This window comes from Esox lucius, chromosome 8, assembly GCF_011004845.1.
Source record: "Esox lucius isolate fEsoLuc1 chromosome 8, fEsoLuc1.pri, whole genome shotgun sequence".
NCBI lineage: Eukaryota > Metazoa > Chordata > Actinopteri > Esociformes > Esocidae > Esox > Esox lucius.
Window position 1 is genome coordinate 30866054 of NC_047576.1, and position 22714 is coordinate 30888767.

Sequence of the window (22714 nt, forward strand, 5' to 3'; positions counted from 1 at the left end):
CACAACTCACATTGTTTCTTGACCACGGACAGTATATACAGTGCCTTGCGAAAGTATACGGCCCCCTTGAACTTTTCAACCTTTTGCCACATTTCAGGCTTCAAACATAAAGATATAAAACTGTAATTTTCTGTGAAGAATCAACAACAAGTGGGACACAATCATGAAGTGGAACGAAATGTATTGGATATTACAAACCTTTTTAACAAATAAAAAACTGAAAAATTGTGCGTGCAAAATTATTCAGCCCCCTTAAGTTAATACTTTGTAGCGCCACCTTTTGCTGCGATTACAGCTGTAAGTCGCTTGGGGTATGTCTCTATCAGTTTTGCACATTGAGAGACTGAAATCTTAGCCCATTCCTCCTTGCAAAACAGCTCGAGCTCAGTGAGGTTGGATGGTGAGCGTTTGTGAACAGCAGTTTTCAGTTCTTTCCACAGATTCTCGATTGGATTCAGGTCTGGACTTTGACTTGGCCATTCTAACACCTGGATATGTTTATTTGTGAACCATTCCATTGTAGATTTTGCTTTATGTTTTGGATCATTGTCTTGTTGGAAGACAAAACTCCGTCCCAGTCTCAGGTCTTTTGCAAACTCCATCAGGTTTTCTTCCAGAATGGTCCTGTATTTGGCTCCATCCATCTTCCCATCAATTTTAACCATCTTCCCTGTCCCTGCTGAAGAAAAGCAGGCCCAAACCATGATGCTGCCACCACCATGTTTGACAGTGGGGATGGTGTGTTCAGGGTGATGAGCTATGTTGCTTTTGCGCCAAACATAACATTTTGCATTGTTGCCAAAACGTTCGATTTTGGTTTCATCTGACCAGAGCACCTTCTTCCACATGTTTGGTGTGTCTCCCAGGTGGCTTGTGGCAAACTTTAAACTACACTTTTTATGGATATCTTTAAGAAATGGCTTTCTTCTTGCCACTCTTCCATAAAGGCCAGATTTGTACAGTATACGACTGATTGTTGTCCTATGGACAGAGTCTCCCACCTCAGCTGTACATCTCTGCAGTTCATCCAGAGTGATCATGGGCCTCTTGGCTGCATCTCTGATCAGTCTTCTCCTTGTATGAGCTGAAAGTTTAGAGGGACGGCCGGGTCTTCGTAGATTTGCAGTGGTCGGATACTCCTTCCATTTCAATATTATCGCTTGCACAGTGCTCCTTGGGATGTTTAAGGCTTGGGAAATCTTTTTGTATCCAAATCCGGCTTTAAACTTCTCGACAACAGTATCTCGGACCTGCCTGGTGTGTTCCCTGTTCTTCATGATGCTCTCTGCGCTTTAAACGGACCTCTGAGACTATCACAGAGCAGGTGCATTTATACGGAGACTTGATTGCACACAGGTGGATTCTATTTATCATCATTAGTCATTTAGGTCAACATTGGAGATCCTCACTGAACCTCTGGAGAGAGTTTGCTGCACTGAAAGTAAAGGGGCTGAATAATTTTGCACGCACAATTTTTCAGTTTTTTATTTGTTAAAAAGGTTTGAAATATCCAATGAATTTCGTTCCACTTCATAATTGTGTCTTACTTGCTGATTCTTCACAAAGAATTACAGTTTTATATCTTTATGTTTGAGGCCTGAAATGTGGCAAAAGGTCGAAAAGTTCAAGGGGGCCGAATACTTTCGCAAGGCACTGTATTCGATGCAGCAATAAAAGAAAAAGCACCACATTAAGAAATGTCATGTGCCCTGTACTTTCTATTGCTATTTCATATTCCTACGTCATTACCTTAAACCTTTCCACACAACCAGTGATCTAAAGTTGAAATAATATGTTACACATTGTATTCAAAATGATATGAACAAGATAGCAACAAAAAGCAAGCTGTAGATGAAAACAAAAAGTCTACTCAACATTGATTATCATTTAAAAACAAATTATCCTGTCCTTTTTTAAATAGATGTCAGGTTCATGTAACTTGTCTTTTGATTTTAAATTCAATTGAGATCAAAGTCAGGGTTGACAGACGGGCCATCGCCATCCATAGGCACAATCACTGCAAAAAGCTAGCCAGCTAGCGAGATAAGACATGCTATTGGCTCTGAGTTAGTGAATTATACTTAGGCCCTCCCGCCTATTACAAGATAATTTGTGATTGGTTGATTCTATTGTCATTCCAAAATTCTGCTCTAATTGAAGTCAATGTCAATGACTTTGTCTGGTGCCTTCGAATCAAAGCCTGAGGGCCTAGCCAATGAGCGTTGAGCACAGCTACATCATTTCTACCAAGATACTACCAAAGAAAAATTCTGATTGGGTATTTATTTCTCTTGGATATTAACCCTTCTTTTTCCAACTCAAACTGCAGAAATTCATTTGGAAGATCCCTATAATTAAGACAAAAAATATTAAATGAAAGAAAGTTTCAAATTTGCTAATTATAATTTGTAAAAATCCATATAGATTTGTATCTACCCTTAGGCGCTCTCTGAGGGCGTAGAGGGCCCTGATGGTTCCTTAGCAGGACAGTAATACAAAGCACACCTCGAAATGGCTGTAGAATCAAGCTTTAGCAATGAGTGTCACACTCACAAAATATTTGGACTGTGCTGACTAGGAGAGTCCACAAACGAGGACCAAGTATTGATGGATCTGGAGTTTCTGTATTGAGATGCAGTCTCAAATCCCTTCCTATGTGCTATCCTACCTGAAACATAAGAGACGACTCATAGATTCTAAATTTTTCTTATTTATCTAGGGTGCCAATAATTCTGATGGCGCTGTATGTATCCCTTTATATGGTGTCTTACCTCTCTTCCCTTGTACATAGTGTTTTGATTGCAAGAAAACACTCTGTTACATATTAATACAATCTTTATGCCTTTGTCCTGGTTGGCATTGTTCGTTAGATTTCTTCCTTAATTGTCTTAACTGGTTCAAAAAGTGTGAAATATAATGTAATGACTTTATATTCTCAGTGTCGGGTAACTGGGGGACCTGGTTGCCATGGAGTTCGTGCAGTGAGACATGCAGTAAAGGGATGCAGACCAGGGTTCGTCTGTGCAACAATCCCCCTCCGTCATTTGATGGGCCACAGTGTGAAGGGACTGACTCACAGACACAACTCTGTGAGGAGAGACAGTGTCCTGGTGAGTGGTCTGGAAATCAAAGGGTAGACAGTGACAGTGTTCTGGTGAGTGGTCTGGAAATCAAAGGGTAGACAGGGACAGTGTTCTGGTGAGTGGTCTTGAAATCAAAGGGGAGACAGGGACAGTGTTCTGGTGAGTGGTCTGGAAATCAAAGGGTAGACAGAGACAGTGTTCTGGTGAGTGGTCTGGAAATCAAAGGGTACACAGAGACAGTGTTCTGGTGAGTGGTCTGGAAATCAAAGGGTAGACAGAGACAGTGTTCTGGTGAGTGGTCTGGAAATCAAAGGGTAGACAGGGACAGTGTTCTGGTGAGTGGTCTGGAAATCAAAGGGTAGACAGAGACAGTGTTCTGGTGAGTGGTCTGGAAATCAAAGGGTAGACAGGGACAGTGTTCTGGTGAGTGGTCTGGAAATCAAAGGGTACACAGAGACAGTGTTCTGGTGAGTGGTCTGGAAATCAAAGGGTAGACAGGGACAGTGTTCTGGTGAGTGGTCTGGAAATCAAAGGGTAGACAGGGACAGTGTTCTGGTGAGTGGTCTGGGAAGCAAAGGGTACACAGAGACAGTGCAGCCTTATGTTAAGGCTGATGACACTCTTTTCCAACTGGCCAATCAGAATGGAAGTTGGAGCCACTTCCACTGTTTTGATTTTATGTATATAAACCTCTCCCTCCACAAGTTGCTAGGGGCAATACATAAAGGTGACTATTTAGGTTGTCAGTGTTGATTTGTCATTGGGCCTTACTCCTGTCCTGTACTACAGTGGATGGGAATTGGTCTTCGTGGGTGAGTTGGGGGACCTGCAGCGTCTCCTGCGGGGGAGGAACCAGACAGCGCACACGACTTTGTACCAGTCCCGCTCCCCAGCATGGGGGCAGGCTATGTGAGGGTGTCGACATGCACATTGACTTCTGTAACAGTGACCTATGCCCTGGTGAGTAGTTTACCCTCTTAGTGACTGTTCAAATCTCACCTGTTTCATCTCATGTCTCACATACAGTGAGGGAGTGATGTAGTACTTGAGTCAGGGACCGAACATGCAACCTTCTTGCTTCTCGGTAGCTAACCACTAGTTGGCTGACCTTTGCTTGGTTAAGACCAACTCACCCTGAATTATGTAATTAAAACCAATAGCAATTCCCTTCTAGCAAATTACTTAATAAAAATATATGGCCCAAACATTGATAATTGCACACTTTTTGAATGGTCTTAGTCCTGGGACCAGATACTGTATCTATACCGTCTGGAGCTGAACTGTGTGCTTGAACATTATTTGGAATAATTCACCACAATGTGCTCTTAACTGGTAAATTTACTTTCTGCTTTATGCCAAATTACTTCCATAGTCCTGTAACCAAACTTCCTTGAATTTGTAATCTCAGTTCACAGCCCTTTTATTTTCTCCCTGAATGTCAGGACATTGGGTTAAAAATATTGTGGACATTTAACCCTCAGCTTCTCTCAAAAGCAGTATTCTTAGTATTTTAAAGCTACACTCTGGCCATCAAGCCTCTCCTTCACGCATTAAAAGGTCTCGCTTTGCAATACAATGGTTATATCAGTGAATAAACAGTAACTATATGCAGTTACATTATCTTCCCACATGGAAGTATAATATATTGACATATCTTTCGAAAACATATATTTTTAATATGTGACTATATTTTTCTTAAACATATACTAATTTATGTATTATATGTGTTACTAATGTATGGCCATATATGTCGTACATATATTTATATATTAGATTTTGGCCGTTTTCAAATATGTTTTAATATGTCTTAAATAAATGTTAATATTTTTACATAAATGACAAAATTATAGTTGGTAATATGCATTTAGCATTTACATCTAACTGATATACAGTGGGGAGAACAAGTATTTGAACTTTGAGTCCCAGGAACTGCTGTTCAAGGAACTAATGGGTTCCTTCAGCCCATTGTTGTGTGCATTTCCACCGCAGTCTGAAGACCTGCGAAGATTAGGCAAATGAGTCCCCTGACGTATGCACCATACGCTATACTAAGCGACAGACAGGCATCTTTGTTATTTACAGTGGGGAGAACAAGTATTTGATACACTGCCGATTTTGCAGGTTTTCCCACTTACAAAGCATGTAGAGGTCTGAAAAAAAATCCAGAAAATCACATTGTATGATTTTTAAGTAATTAATTTGCATTTTATTGCATGACATAAGTATTTGATACATCAGAAAAGCAGAACTTAATATTTGGTACAGAAACCGTTGTTTGCAATTACAGAGATCATATGTTTCCTGTAGTTCTTGACCAGGTTTGCACACACTGCAGCAGGGATTTTGGCCCACTCCTCCATACAGACCTTCTCCAGATCGTTCAGGTTTCAGGGCTGTTGCTGGGCAATACAGACTTTCAGCTCCCTCCAAAGATTTTGTATTGGTTTCAGGTCTGGAGAATGGCTAGGCCACTCCAGGACCTTGAGATGCGTCTTACGGAGCCACTCCTTATTTGCCCTGGCTGAGTGTTTCGGGTCGTTGTCATGCTGGAAGACCCAGCCACGACCCATCTTCAATGCGTGTCGTGGCAATGAGTGTGTGGACAGGTGTCTGTTATACAGGTCACAAGTTCAAACAGGTGCAGTTAATACAGGTAATGAGTGGTAAACAGGAGGGCTTCTTAAAGAAAAACTAACAGGTCTGTGAGAGCCGGAATTCTTACTGGTTGCTAGGTGATCAAATTCTTATGTCATGCAATAAAATGCAAATTAATTATACAAAAATCATACAATGTGATTTTTTGTTTTTGTCTCTCACAGTTGAAGTGTACCTATGATAAAAATAACAGACCTCTACACGCTTTGTAAGTAGGAAAACCTGCAAAATCGGCAGTGTATCAAATATTTGTTCTCCCCACTGTATTTCAATATTTGGATTGTTTCCTGTCATGTGTCTATTATGTTATCTAGTTGTTTCTTTGAAGTACGTTTACAGAGAGGAATATATTATATATTACTATTTGGCATAAAAATAGTATTTCTCTGCTGATTTGCAAAGCGAGAAACCTAAAAGCTAACCTGCTTGCTTACTGGTCTAACATTTTGTTTCCCTCTCTTTCTCTCTCTGTGTCTCTACCAATACCCCTCCATCAGTCCATGGTAACTGGGGTCCATGGAGTAGCTGGGGCAGCTGCAGCAGGACGTGTAATGGAGGACAGATGAGACGCTACAGAACATGTGACAACCCCAGGCCTGCCAATGGGGGCAGAGCATGTGCTGGGGCAGACTCACAGATCCAGAGGTGCAGCACAGCCAACTGCCCCGGTGAGAGAGTGTGTTTGTCTGTGCATTTCCACGTACGCGTGTGTAATTGCACCTGTGTTTTGTTAGTGTATGTTCATTTGTTACTGTATTCTGATGCCTCTGAGTGTTTACCTGCAGTGGATGGTAACTGGGGGGCATGGCAGGCCTGGGGAGACTGCTCTGCCTCTTGTGGAGGGGGAGAGAGAACTCGTGTCAGACTTTGTAATAACCCGTCGGCTAGCAAACAAGGCCATCCCTGCCCCGGAGATTTCACCCAGCTGTCCAGGTGTAACAGCCAGGCTTGTCCAGGTAAGGAGTGCGTGTGCTCACTCCTCCCTCATCATAGTACTTGAGAACAACTGATATATCCAATAACCAACATACTGATCCAATATTGGCTTTTTCCAGTCAACTATTGGCCCAGTTCCGGATAACAAACCCAAGTTCACTTTCTAGTGTTAACTCTGAAAACTGCTGCTGGGGGGGGGGGGGCAAAGTATCTATGTAACCCCTCACAATAGTATGTTGACAATTGTTACTAATAGTTGACACAAACCTTAATTACTTTCTACTTTCTTACAACACTTCCCACCAAGGATTTGCTTGCAGGTAGCATGTATCAAAGTGTCAGTTCTGTGTGCATCTTGCTACCTGCTATATCATCCTTCTAGGGAGATGTTGTGGCAGGAAACTGTCCGACGGTGAGCTGTATGCAATTTAGCTACAGCATAGGTGAATTCTTTGTTGCTGTCTTGACACTCATGCAGTTATCTCCCTGATGTTTTTGTTTATTTGTTTTATTTTCAAGCACTTTTGATTTGAAAGTCAAACAATGAATATGGGGTAAATTAAGAAGGAAGACAGCACTGGTAAGCTCTGCTAGTGTCAATGTTGAAGTGCATGAGTCAAATGTCAGAAAAGTACTGCACAAAGTTGGACTACTTGGAAGGTCAGAAAGGAAAAAGCCCTCCTCTGCCCTCCAAAAAAACATCAATACATTACTGCCATTGTGGTTTTGGGCTTCTTTGAATAGCCTACTTGCCATCATTGGGTCAATCATGGATTCCATATTTTACCAGAAAATCCTTCCAGAAATTAGGCCTTCTGTCAAAAAGCTGAATCAAACATTCATCTTACTACAAAACAATGATCCATAAAAAATTGATATAGATAGAGGGTTATGGAATGACTGAGTCAAAGCCTAGGTCTTAATCCAATCTAAATGCTGTGGGGGACTTGAAGCAGGCTTTGCATTCAAGAAAGCCCTTAAATATGACGCAGTTAAAGCAGCACTGTAAAAAGTTGCCACTCTATTCATGAGACTGGTAGACATTTGACCAGAAATAAATTCAGTTATTTCTGCCAAAGGGTGAACATCACCTATTGAAACTTGGAATATACTTTTTCTGCACTATGAAATTGCATTTCTGGGTAAACGATTGCAAAGTATCTTTGATGGAGAGGATTTAACATCACACCAAATTGGCACCCTTCCAAAATATCCTCAAGAGCCACAAAAAAATCACGTAAATGCCAACCTAAACAAAACATTTGGAGATTTGCAGACCTACCTTGCTACATCTCAGGTTACTGTGCACGCTCCAACATTAAGAAGAACACTGAACCCAAATAGCATTCATGGGAGGGTTGTTAGGAGGTAGCCTCTGCTGTAAAAGAACCAAACTGCCCATCTTTACTTGAAACCCTTGTGGTTTCTGGAAGTCCATACTCTGGACAGAGTCCTAACCTTTTTGGTCACAATCAAAACCCCTAGGTTTGGCGAAAATCAGCAAATCCATCAAGAAGCTAAAGCTGTGCCCATAATGGGTCTTCTAACAAGACAATGACCCAAATGATTCAAGCAAATCTACCAAAGAAGCGCACCCCCTCAAACCTCATTTAATTGTCTGAGTTCTGTAAGGAGAGAAAATATGTCAGAACTGATCAGTGGAGCTAATGGAAACGTTTACTCCAAGTTATCGCAGCTAATGGAGGTGCCAAAAGCTACGGAATGAAGGGGTTCACATATTTGTGCACACATGAAATCAGAGTTTTGTTAAGTAAAGCACTTTTGTTTGTGTCCTTTATTTGGAATGTCTTTGTTACGAATTGGTGTGTAGATGCAGATTTTATGAGTTTCTTTTAATATTTCATACAAAAATAATGACTGTCCTTTTAGGGTTCACATACTTTCAAGCCCTACTGTATTCTGTGGTGTATAATGAAACCTATATAGTGTATTGTTCATCAAAGAAACAAAATCAATAAAAAGTAGGCACCTGGTGCCTTCTAGTTGACTCTCGGGGGCCCATGGACTCCAATTTGAATATCCCTGTTACAGATCAAATAATCACTGTATTTTTCATATCACAGTATTTTAAATAGGCCTAACTGAACAAATGTAATGCATGATAATTTTTCAAAGTTGTATGGACAAAACATCCATGTAGCATCATTCTGTATAGAGAAGACTTTGATCTCAAACATTTTGAATGTATGGGGATATGGATTTAGATGTTCTTGAATTAGGGGTTGTTTCAAAATATCCTGTACCATAAACACTTTTAGAGCTGATGCGTGGTGGAAATTTGAAAATGAGAACCAAAGTATGATGTTTTGATGTTATCTCTACTTAATATTGTGTTTTTTCTCCCATAGTTTTTATATGAGTTTCTATAATGGTACCATTCCATATGCTATGAAAAGTTTGTAATTCAGTGTTTAAAGTGTATGGGGAGTGGGCTGTAAGTAGGTGATTTATGGTTTTATGAGTGTTACACAGTGAAAGAAAACAAAATGCATATGTAAAAATTCAAAAGATCTTGATTGAACTTCGGACTCTACCAATAATTTATTACAAGTTCAAACTGTCAACAAACTTTAACATAAACCCTGTTTCCACCAAAAAGTACCCGGAACTTTGAGTCTCAGGAACTGCTTTTCAAGGAACTAAAGGGTTCCTTCAGCCCATTGTTGTGTGCGTTTCCACCGCAGTCTGAAGACCTGCGAAGATTAGGCAAATGAGTCCCCTGACGAATGCACCATACGCTATACTAAGCGACCGACAGGCATCTTTGTTATTTACAGTTTACTTGTGTACTTTGGTTAAAGATCAGTACATTTTGTTAAGGAGTTTTGACACTGTACGGAGAAGGAGGCACATCTTGAGAGGTGGAGTTCTGGATTGATCCCCCGTCTTTGGTGGGGAACTGTCCATATGCATAGAGAACCGGGCACTTTAGCTCTGTACAGTACCACAGGCTCTGCACCTACACAAGTATTCTACCTAGCAGTGCTCAACAAGATCCACATACACGCAGAGTCCATTCATATATGCAAAGTCAGATCCAGAGCCACTAGGTAAAATTAAATAGTGTATACATAAAACTGTAGTATTGTGTGTGATTTTGTGTAAGGGTTGGATGTGTGGGGGGGGATCAGTGCACATTTTGAACTTACAGATGTTACTCACTGGCAAACGGTATCAGAACATCGGGGTCTTGTAACAACACCTGTTCTCCCGTCGTCTCTTCCAGGCGGGCCCAGGAGGGCGAAAGGCAGTATCATAGGTAACATCAACGACGTAGAGTTTGGAATCGCCATCCTCAATGCCACCATCTCTGACAACCAATCAGGAGGCAGGTTTATACAGGCCTTTATCTCCAATGTGCCCCGGAGCCTAGGTTAGTTAATACATTTTAAATGGAATAAAGTTGTACAGGATGATTTATAAGGATCTGTTCTGTTTTCCATTGTGATCTGCTCAAATTGACAATTCAAATGAATTACCCTGTTTGAAATAAAATCTTCCCAAATTACTCTGACTCTGACCTGTTGACTCCAGGTCCGGCCATGAGAAAAATTATCTCCATCCTGAACCCTATCTACTGGACCACGGCTCAGGAGCTAGAGGAGGCTGTCAATGGTTACTCTTTGACCAGTGGGGTCTTCAGACGGGAGACTCAGGTGGAGTTTGCCACAGGTGAGAGAGAAGGGGAAGCGCTCAGATCTGAGCGAGTGGTTGACTGGATTTCTAATTAAAGTGTAATGCGTGTTCCTGGATGCTCAGCCTGCATGGGCTTATAAAACCTAGGATATTCACCTTTTGGTGTATGGGTGCGTCTTTGTGAATTCCACTTGTCATCCCTAAACGGGATAGCACTGTAGGATCGAAAACAGAAAAGGAAGTGATGAACTTATTAAAAGGTTTTGTGTCATGGTCATCCTCTAGGTGAGATCTTGAGGATGACCCACGTGGTTCGGGGGATGGACTCGGATGGAACGCTGCTATTGGATGTCGTGGTGAACGGACACGTCCTGCAGCTGCCCTCTAATGCTGACCTCAGCATCAAGGTAATCGCAAGTTGGTCATTTCGATATGGCACCTTACTGGGTTTGCTCAGCATAAGCACACCTGAGCTCAGTATACAATTCAGTTTTACAAGGCCCATCAACAGATCGAGCACGACTGGAAGCACCGCCAACCAGGCTGGCTGGTACATGCAGTGCAACACTGTGCATTCCAAAAGTATTTCCAGTTACATACAATATTTCCTGGTCCCCAAATAGGCTGGGATGTTGCGTCCTGTTCTAGACTTTACGGGTCAACAACAGGTGTCTCAATGTCAACAAATGCCAGGTACTACAGTGGGGTAATTCAAGAGCTCTCTCAGCACGGTCGTTCATTCTCCCCCTAACTATGTACTTGCTACAGTGGCAGATTGGCGTGTGGGAGTCAATGCCACAACCCCAGGGTGCACAAATCCTAGTAGTGTGTTGACGCTCCTAAATGGACCAGATCCAACGGTTTTGGTTATGCAACCACCTGTGTGTCTGCTCCACCATGCCACCATGAGGGAAGGGCACTCACTCTGCTCGTGCACCATCCTGTTCCTAAAAGGGATTTGGTGGATAAGTTAGCTACTGGTTCAGTGTGTTACGAGGGCCAGTTAATGTTGAGGATTGGCAAGATGTTTGTATTCACATGATGGTCATATTTACATAGGTAAACTTGGCGGTCTGGGTGAAGGCTGCCTTATTGCACAACAGGAAACCAGGTCTTTAAACTGAAGGTGGATGATATTGGTATGGATAACAGTGAGCAGTCAAGCCATATAGCAAGATATTCTTGGTGTCGATGTACTCTAGCTCTTATCCATTCAGGGAAGGATGTTCAGGGGCAGGTTGAGGTAGGAGAGACTTTTTGTTTAATTGAAGAGGTAGGTGTTAAGAGGTAGTTTGTCCTGGCAGAAAACTGCTGCAGTCTACATGGTAAGCATATTAGTGATATTGATATCCAAGAGAGTTGCTTTGTCTAAAAAACCTATATTCTGTTATATGGCAATTTGTTCGGATGGGGGCCTACACAATTTTAATAGACAAAATCCTGCACTCCGAGAAGAAGGTTTCTTTCCTCCTGTGAGACAACTGGTCAGATAATTATCCTATATTATACTGATTCCTTTTACCCATGCTGTCTGCGTCTGACCCAGGACTACACAGAAGACTACATCCAGACTGGTCCAGGCCAGCTCTATGCTCTGTCTGACCGGATGTTCAGTGTAGACCGGGTCAGTGTGCCCTACTCCTGGAACCACACCATTACCTACGACCCAGAGAAGGGCAAAATGCCCTACCTGGTGGAGACACTCTATGCCTCAGCCATCAGTACCCACTACCACCCCCTAGAGGAGGTCTTGGAATACACTATCCACGCCACCATCACTAAAGGTGAGTTAATGTCCTTTTCATAAACTAAAATAGTTCCACTTCTTCTGTTGTCTTTGTGTAAACTTTGCTTATTATGGTTCGTGTTTTATTTTACGGTCTTTTTTCCAGCCATTACTTTTGCCGATAACCTTTGACTATCAGATGTTGGGTTTTTTCGAATGCACTCACTAGAAGTCAGTTAGTTGTCTTAAAATGTACGCTGGAGCGCCATTTTAAGTTATCAATGTTGTTTTTGCGCCACTGGTTTCCCTTTCCTCCTTTCAAAGGGTCATAAATAGTGCAGCTGTGATTGCGAATTGCGCTATTTCACCTAACAGACAATATGGGAATGCTGACAATATGGGAATTATTTTCTCGGTCTGTATGACCCAGGTACGTCGCTAGGTCTAATTTATGGGGACTTTAGCATAAACCCACAAGAAAGAACTCTGAGCTGCAACAGAAAAGATGGGAGGAGGGAAATGCCTCAGGCAGACCACCGACAACAGAGGCAGAGTTTACTGGCAGACTCTTTTCATAGAGGCAAGGAATATCCAGGTATACACACCGATCAGCCATAACATTATGACCACCTGCCTAATATTGTGTAGATCCCCCTTTTGCCGCCAAAACAGCCCTGACCTGTCGAGGCATGGACTCCACTAGACCTCTGAAGGTGTGCTGTGGTATCTGGCACCGAGACGTTAGCAGCAGAGTCTAACGTCTTAGGATCTGCTGATCTACTGTATATATACACAGGCCCCACCTCGCAGTCCTTTAAGTTTCGAGGTGGGGCCTCCATGGATCGGACTTGTTTGTCCAGCACATCTGACAGATGCTCGATTGGATTAAGATCTGGGGAATTTGGAGGACATGTCAACACCTTGAACTCGTTGTTGTGCTCCTCAAACCATTCCTAAAAATTTGATTTATCAGACCAGGCCACCTTCTTCCATTGCTCTGTCTTCCAGTTCTGATGCTGACGTGCCCATTGTAGGGGGCTTTCGGTAGTGACAGGGGTCAGCATGGGCACCCTGACTGGTCTGTGTCTACGCAGGCCCATACGCAACAAACTGTGATGCACTGTGTGTTCTGACACATTTCTATCAGTACCAGCATTAAGCTTTTCAGCAATTTGAACAACAGTAGCTGGTCTGTTGGTTCGGACGACACGGGCCAGCCTTCACTCCCCACGTGCATCAATGAGCCTTGGCCGCTCTTGACCCTGTTACTGGTTCACCGCTTTTCCTTCCTTGGACCACTTTTGATTGGGACTGACCACTGCACACCAGGAACACACCACAAGTGCTGCAGTTTAAGAGATTTGGCCTTTGTCAAAGTTGCTCACTTTGAGGACAGAATGTTCACTTGCTGCCTAATATACAATTGTGCTCAAAAGTTTGCATACCCTTGGAGAATTGATAATATATGTACCATTTGTAAAGAAAACATGAGTGAGCAGGCAAAACACGTCTTTTATTTCTTATGAGATTCACATTCAACTATAGGTCGTAACAGAATGGTACAATCATAAAACAAAACATGGCAACAAAGAAAAGAATGAACTGACCCCTGTTCAAAAGTCTGCATACCCTTAGTTTTTAATACTGTGTATTGCCTCCTTTAGCATCAATGACAGCGTGCAGTCTTTTGTAATAGTTGTCTATGAGGCCCCAAATTCTTGCAGGTGGTATTGCTGACCATTCGTCTTGGCAAAATGCCTCCAGGTCATGCAAAATCTTTGGTCATCTTCCATGAATCGCACGTTTGAGATCTCCCCAGAGTGGCTCGATGATATTAAGGTCAGGAGACCTTTTGTACTTTGCCTTTTAAGGCGGTCCCACAGGTGGCAGGTAGAAATTGTACCTATCACCTTACAATGACTGCAAATAATTTAGTGGTCATGAAAATGCATTAAGATTTAGTATACTTGGTATCGGATCAAACCTAAATATTGCGGTATTGCACCCCATAACAGACGATAATTTTGTGAAGTACCACCAGTAATGTTATTGCTAGCAGTACTGCTCCAACAACTGTGGGTACTTAAGTTGAACTGGTGTCCTTATGTTTTTTTGGCATGGGTCATTGTGAAATTGGTCTAAAATTTAATTCGAAGTTGCATTAAAAACCAAGGTAACGCTGGTTTGATATTCAATATTGGATACTCAACGGATATTCGAAACCCAAGATCAGGTCTTGTTTTCCTCAATTCAGCAACAAAACACGTTGTATCGAATGTGTGTACAGCTCTTTGCTTATGGTTGTACTTGAAAAAACATATCACAAGTTTTTATGTCATGCGTGTTTTTTTTCTTGTCAACAATTCAAATTGTTTATTTGGAAGCTCCAAATCCTTCTATTTCAGTCTATGGACTTTGTGCTCTAAACATTTTTGTGACACCGAAGGCCAAATGGCCTTGTCCCTAAAATGACGAAATTCCAAGCATGGTACCTACCTCTGCTATAATTGCAATAAGGGCAATGGTGTTTTTGTCCACCTTGTGCCTCCTGCAGCTTTTATTCTAAGTCAACAAAAATATTCTCCCTTTTGCTTTTGTAAATACAAATTAGCTACACCGTAATTGCCGTTCAATGGGTATTTCACAAATACAAATGTTGAACTCTATAACATTTCAAACCCAAGTGAATCCCAACCACAACTCACATGTTGCCAGCGTAGTGCTCTACCAACTGACATACTCAGGACTAAGTAGTCCTTGTCAGTGTAACCCAATACATTACCATTGGTACCAGGAGTTGGACAGCACCACAGGGTTTCATTCATAGTACATTTTTAGATGCCATTATTACTAATTGATGTGTTACCTGAAATGTGTAAGAAGGTTTTTTTTTTGTTGATTCTTTTCTATGACAAATAGGTCTCTTTTTGTTCCTCATTATTTCTCATGTCTGTCTATGTCTGGTCATTCTGTCTGTTTTCTGTCTCACTATTTCTTTCATTTAACAATCATATTACATTTTCTCTCAGGAGATCGTAGTAACCAGTGTCCACGCGGTTTCAGGCTGGACCCTGCAGGGCCCTACTGCTCTGGTAATCATAACAAATCTCTCATTTTAACACACCCTATGTAAATGACCAGTGTTTGACAAGTGTACCTTTTTAGAGGTCCAGTATGATTCACTTAAATCCACATTTTATTCTGAGACACGCTGTATTGATGAAAGATAATATCTTAGGGCTATGACGACAGAGCCATTGGTCATAAGGTATAGGTCACATTAAAAACCACACAGTTATTGTGCCTGTTGTTCTGTAGATGAGGATGAGTGTACGGAGGGGAACCCATGTTCTCACGCCTGTCACAACGCCATGGGAACCTACTACTGCTCCTGTCCTCGGGGACTCACCATCTCTGCTGATGGCAGAACTTGTCAGGGTACGCCCCGCACACACCCACACACGTCACATGTGGAATGTACACACACCTCACTTGGGTCTATCTACTCCTCTTCTGAAATCTCTCTGTGTGTCCTCAGACATTGATGAGTGTTCTCTGGGTGGGCACATGTGCCATGGTGGACAAGACTGTGAGAACACCATAGGCTCTTACCGCTGTGTGATGCACTGTGGGAGGGGCTTCAGGAGGACAGCTGATGGACATAGCTGCCAAGGTGACACTTTTTTCCAATTTCAACATTGACAGTAGCTCCCACATAATTTTTACCCCCCTTACTTTGCAAGAGTAAAACCAATGTTCATTTGATTTTGTTGAATTTTTTACAGACATTAATGAGTGCCAGGAGTCCAACCCATGCAACCAGCACTGTCTGAACACTATTGGCAGCTATCGATGTGCGTGTGAGCCCGGTTACCAACTCAGGAACCGCCGCTGCATAGGTGTGTACACTGAACCACAGGTTTGGTCGAAAAAAATACCAATCCTTTTCCTTTTCTATATGTCTTTCATTTTTTCTTTCCTCCAACATTGTTGCTGCACAAATAGTTGTCCTTTTCAACTGTAAACAGGTGTCAACCGGTCACAAACCTTGCTGCTGTGACCGCCCATTGCAGTATTTCACCTAACATTCCAATGTTTTCAAATTCTTTGTGGGTCTGAATGATTTGTGGAAAATGACTCTCTCTCCATCTCTCTCTCCAGACATAAACGAGTGCAGGCAAAGGGTGTGTCGTTCCGACCAGCAGTGTAAAAACACTCGAGGCAGCTACACTTGTATTGACCTGTGCCCCACAGGCATGACTAAAGGGGCCAATGGGACATGTCTGGGTGAGTGTGACAGAGCTAAGCATCAGCTCCTCTTACCTCACCCCCTACCCTGCCCCAAATATTAGACTTTTGGATCTTTGCAAGAACTTCTGAATGTAACTTTCCCCTAAGACGTACTGTCGAGAGAAAAGTCAGAGAGACTCTGTTTTAGTGTTAATTGCACTTTCTGTTGTGAACCATTTTTATTTAATAATTGGTGGGGTAATGTTTTTAGGGTCCTATATGTATGTTCAGCCTAAACTATCCCCATGTCTTTGCTCCCTGTAGACATTGATGAGTGCAGAGACGGGACCCACCAGTGCAGATACAACCAGATCTGTGAGAACAGCAGAGGGAGCTACCACTGTAGCTGCCCCCGGGGTTACCGCTCTCAGGGTGTAGGACGCCCGTGTCTGGGTATGTATCCCCTCTCACCCCCCACCCCTGCACAACTGTCCTCAGCTGCCCCGCTTCTGCCAGCAGACCTCTCTCTCTCTGTCTTCCTGTTTTTGCTTAAAGCTTATAAATAATACCCCAGCCAGGTGTGACATCACATCCTCCCTCTGTTGGCCAATGCTGACGTCACAAATGCACTGCTAGCTATCTGATACGGAAAGCCTCACTTACTAACTTGGAACCATCTGAATGATAATTGAAACTGGCAGTACTACTGGAGTGGATGTTTATTTAAAGACAATGGCAACAACCGGCAAGGTAAAGACAATAAAAGGAACCTCACAGAGGAAATAGTTTGTCCACACAAGGCCAGCACCTCTCTCTCCCTCTTTGCTTCACTTTCACAAAGTCACTTTCTTGCCTTTAACTTTTTACCTTCAACCTGTTGACCTTTCACTTTGGGTTCCATCAAGCCTGGGGTCACTATGCTTTGTAATGGCATACATTCACAGCCCCTTTACGTCCTTCCTGCATTGATGTCTGGACATACTTCCTTAGTTTTGTTCAATCGAATTTGATAAATAGTGTTGCATTTAAACTAAGGGCAGAGTGCGTTAAGAGACTATTAAAATACTATTTAGTAAACCTGTGGGGATGTAGATGGGGAATTGCAATATGTTAGTGCAAGATGTTAAATTGAAGCACTCTTGTTTAGTGTGAGATGTAATGTGGTCACTCTCCCACTAAAAACATCCACTTTTAGCTCAATACATTTCTGCCTCAGGGACATGATATGTATGGTCATACGCTGGGGTGATTGACATATCCCCTTGTTCTCCTCCCCATCCTCTTGTCTTCCTCTTCTCTTTGCACCACTTAATTCGCCTTCGGCATCTGCCTCTTCATTTACTGCTTCCTCCTCAATCCATCTACGTTTCACCTTCTGCATATCCACCTCTTTCCCAAAACATTTACTAATGTTCTTCTATTCTTCTCTTTTCTAATCTTCCCTTCTTCTCATCACTCTATCCGCTTGTTCTTTTCCCCCCTGACATCCTCTCTCTGTGGTGCTGGTCCTTGGTGCGGTGACGTTGCCAGACGTTAACGAGTGCGAGCGTTCACCCCAGCCCTGCGCCTACCGGTGCCTCAACACGCTGGGCAGCTTCGAGTGTGTTTGCCCGCCGGGGCGCCACCTGCTAGGGGATGGGAAGTCCTGCGCCGGGCTGGAGAGGCTCTCATCCAGCTACGAGAGCTTTTCGTACGGCTACCACTCCTCCCAGGCCTCTTCCGAGCGGAGCTCCTTCCGGCGGCAGTACCACAGCCTGGCCTCCCAGAGCTACCCCTCCTATGCTGCCACGGGGGGGAGGTATAGGCAGCGTAGCCGCAAGGAGGCCCTGTTCTGTCCACAGGGGTACGAGGCCAGGGTCGGCATTTGCCTAGGTAAATATTTAGGAGGCAGGCAGAGGTGAGGGGGGAGGAGTTTGAAAGGAAAGGAGGCGTGCTTGGCAGTTTGGCTGTTCTAGCTGGGGTTTGATGTCTTGTTACTCATACGTTATATGCAGCAATAATAACAAGTCATTCTAGAATAACAGCAGCAGCAGCAGCAGCACCATGCCAACAATTTGAAATGACAAAAGTAGGTTGAAAAAAGAAAGTAATATTTTTTTTTTTGTGTGAACTGGGTCATTGATTTATGTATGTAGCTTTCAAAAACATGCCATTAGAAATGGCTTCACTTACCCCCATCTACCATAGTTTGTCTGTGCGCTTGAGGAGAGAAAATCACATGCCTTAGTGACGGAAAGGGAGATATAGCTCAGTGTTTTCATTTTACAAAATAAGCTAGTTTGTCTTGTTGGCTGAAATTCAGAATTTTAAGGTGCACTTTTGCTTGCACCCAAAATACATAATGAGGAATAAATGGTGTTGAAACACTATCATTCAAAATGTTCTTATATTACTTTGCAAAAATACTACAAACTGCCCCTTTAACTGTAATATAATAAAAAATAAGTACGTCAGTCCTTTGTACTGCCAAATCACCTATGTATATGCATTGTATAAGCAACTGGGACCCATCCCAATGATGATGTCTAGTGGCATGTTTTGGCTATTGAAGAATACCTTTCTGTTATTTTGAAAGCGAGACGCTCAGTTTTTTCCCAAAATGTCACCTAAATTCAGGAACAGTCATTGGATAAAATGATGTGTGTGTTTGTGGCTATAGACATCAACGAGTGTGAGGTGAAGGACACATGTCAGCATGAGTGTATGAATACTCCAGGGAGCCACAGGTGTCTGTGCCCTGCTGGCTACCGCCTTATGACCAACGGCAAGACCTGCCAAGGTGAGCAAGACACCTCCATGTCAATCAACCACCGGTTCAATCAGTCACACTTCTTTCCAGCTATCCATTTATCATCATTGCTCTAAGAGAATGTATTCATGCCCTACTATGATAATACACATTTCATTGAAGACATTTGATGCAGAAAAATAATCAAACATACTTGTCTAAAAGGTTGGGATTAATGCAAACCCACCACAGAAATGTTTACGCTGTGTCTCTAGTATCCAGACGTTTTAAAGTGTCCACACACTCCTTTTTACATCTTTGTTTTTTACTGTTTTATTTCTAAATGCGTACATATGAGGACTATACTGTAATAAAGAATTTTGGGGATGTTTTTGGTACCACAGCAAAGTAATGTATCCAGGTACATTGCTATGTGTTGTGCCCAAGTCCTAGGCATATATGCCATAAATCACATCCCTTGTATGTTATTGCTTAATTATACAGTATACTCAACATCTTATGTATTGCTACATGTTGTATTCGTGCAGACATAGATGAGTGTTTAGAGCAGAACATCCAGTGTGGAAACAACAGGATGTGCTTTAACATGAGAGGAAGTTACCAGTGTATCGACACACCCTGCCCACCCAACTACCAGAGAGACCCAGCAACAGGGTAAAATTCACTGCACGATTCACATGGTCACATTCACTCATGGACATACGCACACACTTACACTCACCTCTTCACTAGTCACACGCACAACATCATGTACCCATACTGTCACTGTCAAACCCACACAACCACTAACCCTCACTTGTATAGCAGCACGTTCTCCATCAACTTATTCTACGTTTGGAATAAGATGCATCATAAGCACTTAGCGTCCATGTTGTGTGTTCTTCGTCATAGATTCTGCCTGAAGAACTGCCCGCCCAACGATCTGGAATGTGCCCTGAGCCCTTACGCGCTGGAGTACAAGCTGCTGTCCCTCCCCTTCGGCATAGCAGCGAATCAGGACCTTATCCGGCTGGTGGCGTACACACAGGACAGCGTGGTGCACCCGCGGACTTCCTTCCTAGTGGTGGACGAGGACATGATGCTACCCTTCGCCTTGCGAGACGAGAACCTGAAGGGGGTGCTGTTCACAACCCGGGCCCTCAGAGAGCCCCACACCTACCGAATGAAGGTCCGCTCCCTGTCCTACAGCGCCGACGGCGGCATCGAGTACCAGACCACCTTCATCGTCTATATCGCTGTCTCCGCCTACCCCTACTGAGAGCACTTTAAAACACAGAGTAACGAGGGGGTGGATGTCTGTGTGGGCTTTGGAAAGCTGTCACTAATGTAAACGGGAACTAGTAGGAATAAAAGCTGTGAGAGCAAAAACCAGGTGGTAGAGGAGAACTCCACACCCTGGAGGAAGAATAGGGAAGGACTCCACAATCACACCTAGAGCACAACAAAGTTTACACACAAGCGAGTTCCCCTTTTTTTAGAAGTGAACGCCTACTTATTTGCCTGACCTCCATGAATATTGTTCCCTCCCATACCTATGAGCTTTGTGGTTCTAGAGTGAAAGGTTTGGCCCTCTTATCCTGTCCCATTTTCTCTTTCACTAGGTGTAGAGATATTTCCATATGACCCAGATTGCTCTCCAGGGCCCATGATGTCGCCCCAGACTGTAGGTTCCCGCCCTCCACAGGCTCAATGTGGAAGAGACAAGGAATACTAGCTAGTCTTCATTTACGTCTACCTATTAACTTATTGGGATGTGCTTGAATAGGAAAAAAGGGGCGGTTCCCTACTTCACTCTACTCTGGTTAGACACAAATTGTGAAATCAGAAACGAGAACACAGCTGGTCATTTTGTTTTAAATGGTGCTTGTAGAGACTTGTTGGCGAGATAGGTTTGGCTGTATGTAAGTCACACTTTTTCTCTCCTCAGGTAATCCCCATCCCCAGGATACACCATGCCCTCCATTCTTCATTGCCAGTCTCAAATAGGAACCGTAGCTATTATTATTGTAAAAAACAACCGACTTTAAGAGGTTGATATGACTTTACAAGTTCATCTATAGTCACAGTACCAAGATGTATTCTATTTTTTATGATTTGTATATATATTTTTGTGTTAATGTATTTCTATACTGTATTGTATAAATGTTTTATATGAAATAAATTAGATATACAATCAAGACACAGAGGTTACGTTTCTTTGAATCTTTTTTTACTTTGAAACTTATAAATAAAGAAGGAATATTGTTATTAAGGCATTACGTACACCAGTTTGGTATGTTCTGTAGGATTTTTGCACTTAAGCATTTAACATTTCTACTGCAACATTATTAAACAGTTACTAATGTTTGGCTGCATCATCAATGATGAGAACAGGGGGAAAAACTCCACATTAAAATGACAATCATTCATCAAAATGTGGTTTTCCAATAGATTTACTACACCCCATCCTGCACTTAACCAGGACCTATAGGTCTGCAGTACACTTATGTGTATGGAAAAGGACACCATTTATCATATGTGTTCCTCCCATGACATCATTGTATTAAATATTAGAACAATTTGAAACATTTAATAAAAAATTGTAGGATCTCTATAGCGAGAATACTGATATTGGTGGTCCTCAAACCAAAAGTACTTCAAAAGAATGGACAGATTTTTTTTTAATGTAAACAATACTAAAAGAAATAGCTCTGAACTGAGCAACCATTGGTCAAAGGCTGCTTAAGGCTTTAATCCAAGAAACAATTTCTGTTTAAACTGAGACGTTTCAGGAAATCAATGAGTTAATCAACTAAACCCAGGTAGTGAACCAACAACATATTGTCCTACCTAATGGATGATATGTTGATTTTTGTATTCCAAATTCTACGTCGTGTAAGATGACTAATCTCAACTCGTATTCAATAGAATAGAATAGAGTATATATTTTAAAATACTGCTCAGTTAACTGAAACCCCCCAATGATGTTTAGAAATACCAAGATAAACTTTGAAGGACTAGAAGTCCACATGCATGGACTCAGCCCACATGCATGTATTAATTATTACAATTTGTACTCTTAATATGTTCACCTGGCACTGCCAGAAGAGGTTTCTTCCAAATTTCATCCTCTTTAGGGAGTTTTTCCTTTGGGAGGTCATACTTCCTTTGCAGGCTCAAAACCCCCCTGCCTCCCAGATTCATCTTTGGATGTGGTTTGTAGGGGCCTCCAACTACCATACATGACAAAGAAAACCAGATTTGGGATATCTGGGGTATTAAAAGCTTGTGTTCCATCAATAATAATCTGATCTACTTTGTTTGACAATACACTACCAGATATTAAATAAAAATTATATTATTGTAGTCAATTGAGCCTTCAATTAAATACATTTTCCTGAGATAAACAAAGCAAGACCTATAAAGAGCGCTGTACCATTGTGTTTGTGTGTATATTCGGAGGTCTATGGAGACAAGGCAATGGAGTATGTCAATTTGGGCATGTCTTGGGTGAATGTGTGAAAGAGAGAAAGTGTGTGTGTGTGTGTTTGTGTGTATATATGTATATATGTTTTGTTTTATTCTATAAACTACTGACAACATTACTCCCAAATTCCATCATCATCATCATCATCTTCTTCCGCTTATCCGGGGCCGGGTCGCGGGGGCAGCAGTCTAAGCAGGGATGCCCAGACTTCC

The 22714-nt window shown here is 42.3% G+C and overlaps 1 protein-coding gene across 2 annotated transcripts in view; it reads left to right on the forward strand.

Moving 5' to 3' along the window:
- hmcn1 (hemicentin 1) overlaps positions 1-21141 on the forward strand; it is a 161726-nt gene extending 140585 nt beyond the window's left edge. For both annotated transcript variants that reach the window (XM_010872514.3, XM_020049296.2), the window contains exons 88-105: positions 2940-3110; positions 3873-4043; positions 6236-6406; positions 6524-6694; positions 9922-10068; positions 10230-10367; positions 10617-10738; positions 11878-12115; positions 15087-15149; positions 15376-15495; positions 15596-15730; positions 15843-15956; positions 16219-16344; positions 16612-16740; positions 17818-18159; positions 18947-19066; positions 19564-19690; positions 19928-21141. In XM_010872514.3, the coding sequence (XP_010870816.2) occupies positions 2940-3110; positions 3873-4043; positions 6236-6406; positions 6524-6694; positions 9922-10068; positions 10230-10367; positions 10617-10738; positions 11878-12115; positions 15087-15149; positions 15376-15495; positions 15596-15730; positions 15843-15956; positions 16219-16344; positions 16612-16740; positions 17818-18159; positions 18947-19066; positions 19564-19690; positions 19928-20294 (2972 nt within the window). In that variant the 3' untranslated portion in view covers positions 20295-21141. The remainder of the gene's footprint in view (positions 1-2939; positions 3111-3872; positions 4044-6235; positions 6407-6523; positions 6695-9921; positions 10069-10229; positions 10368-10616; positions 10739-11877; positions 12116-15086; positions 15150-15375; positions 15496-15595; positions 15731-15842; positions 15957-16218; positions 16345-16611; positions 16741-17817; positions 18160-18946; positions 19067-19563; positions 19691-19927) is intronic.
- Positions 21142-22714: the final 1573 nt, after the last annotated feature.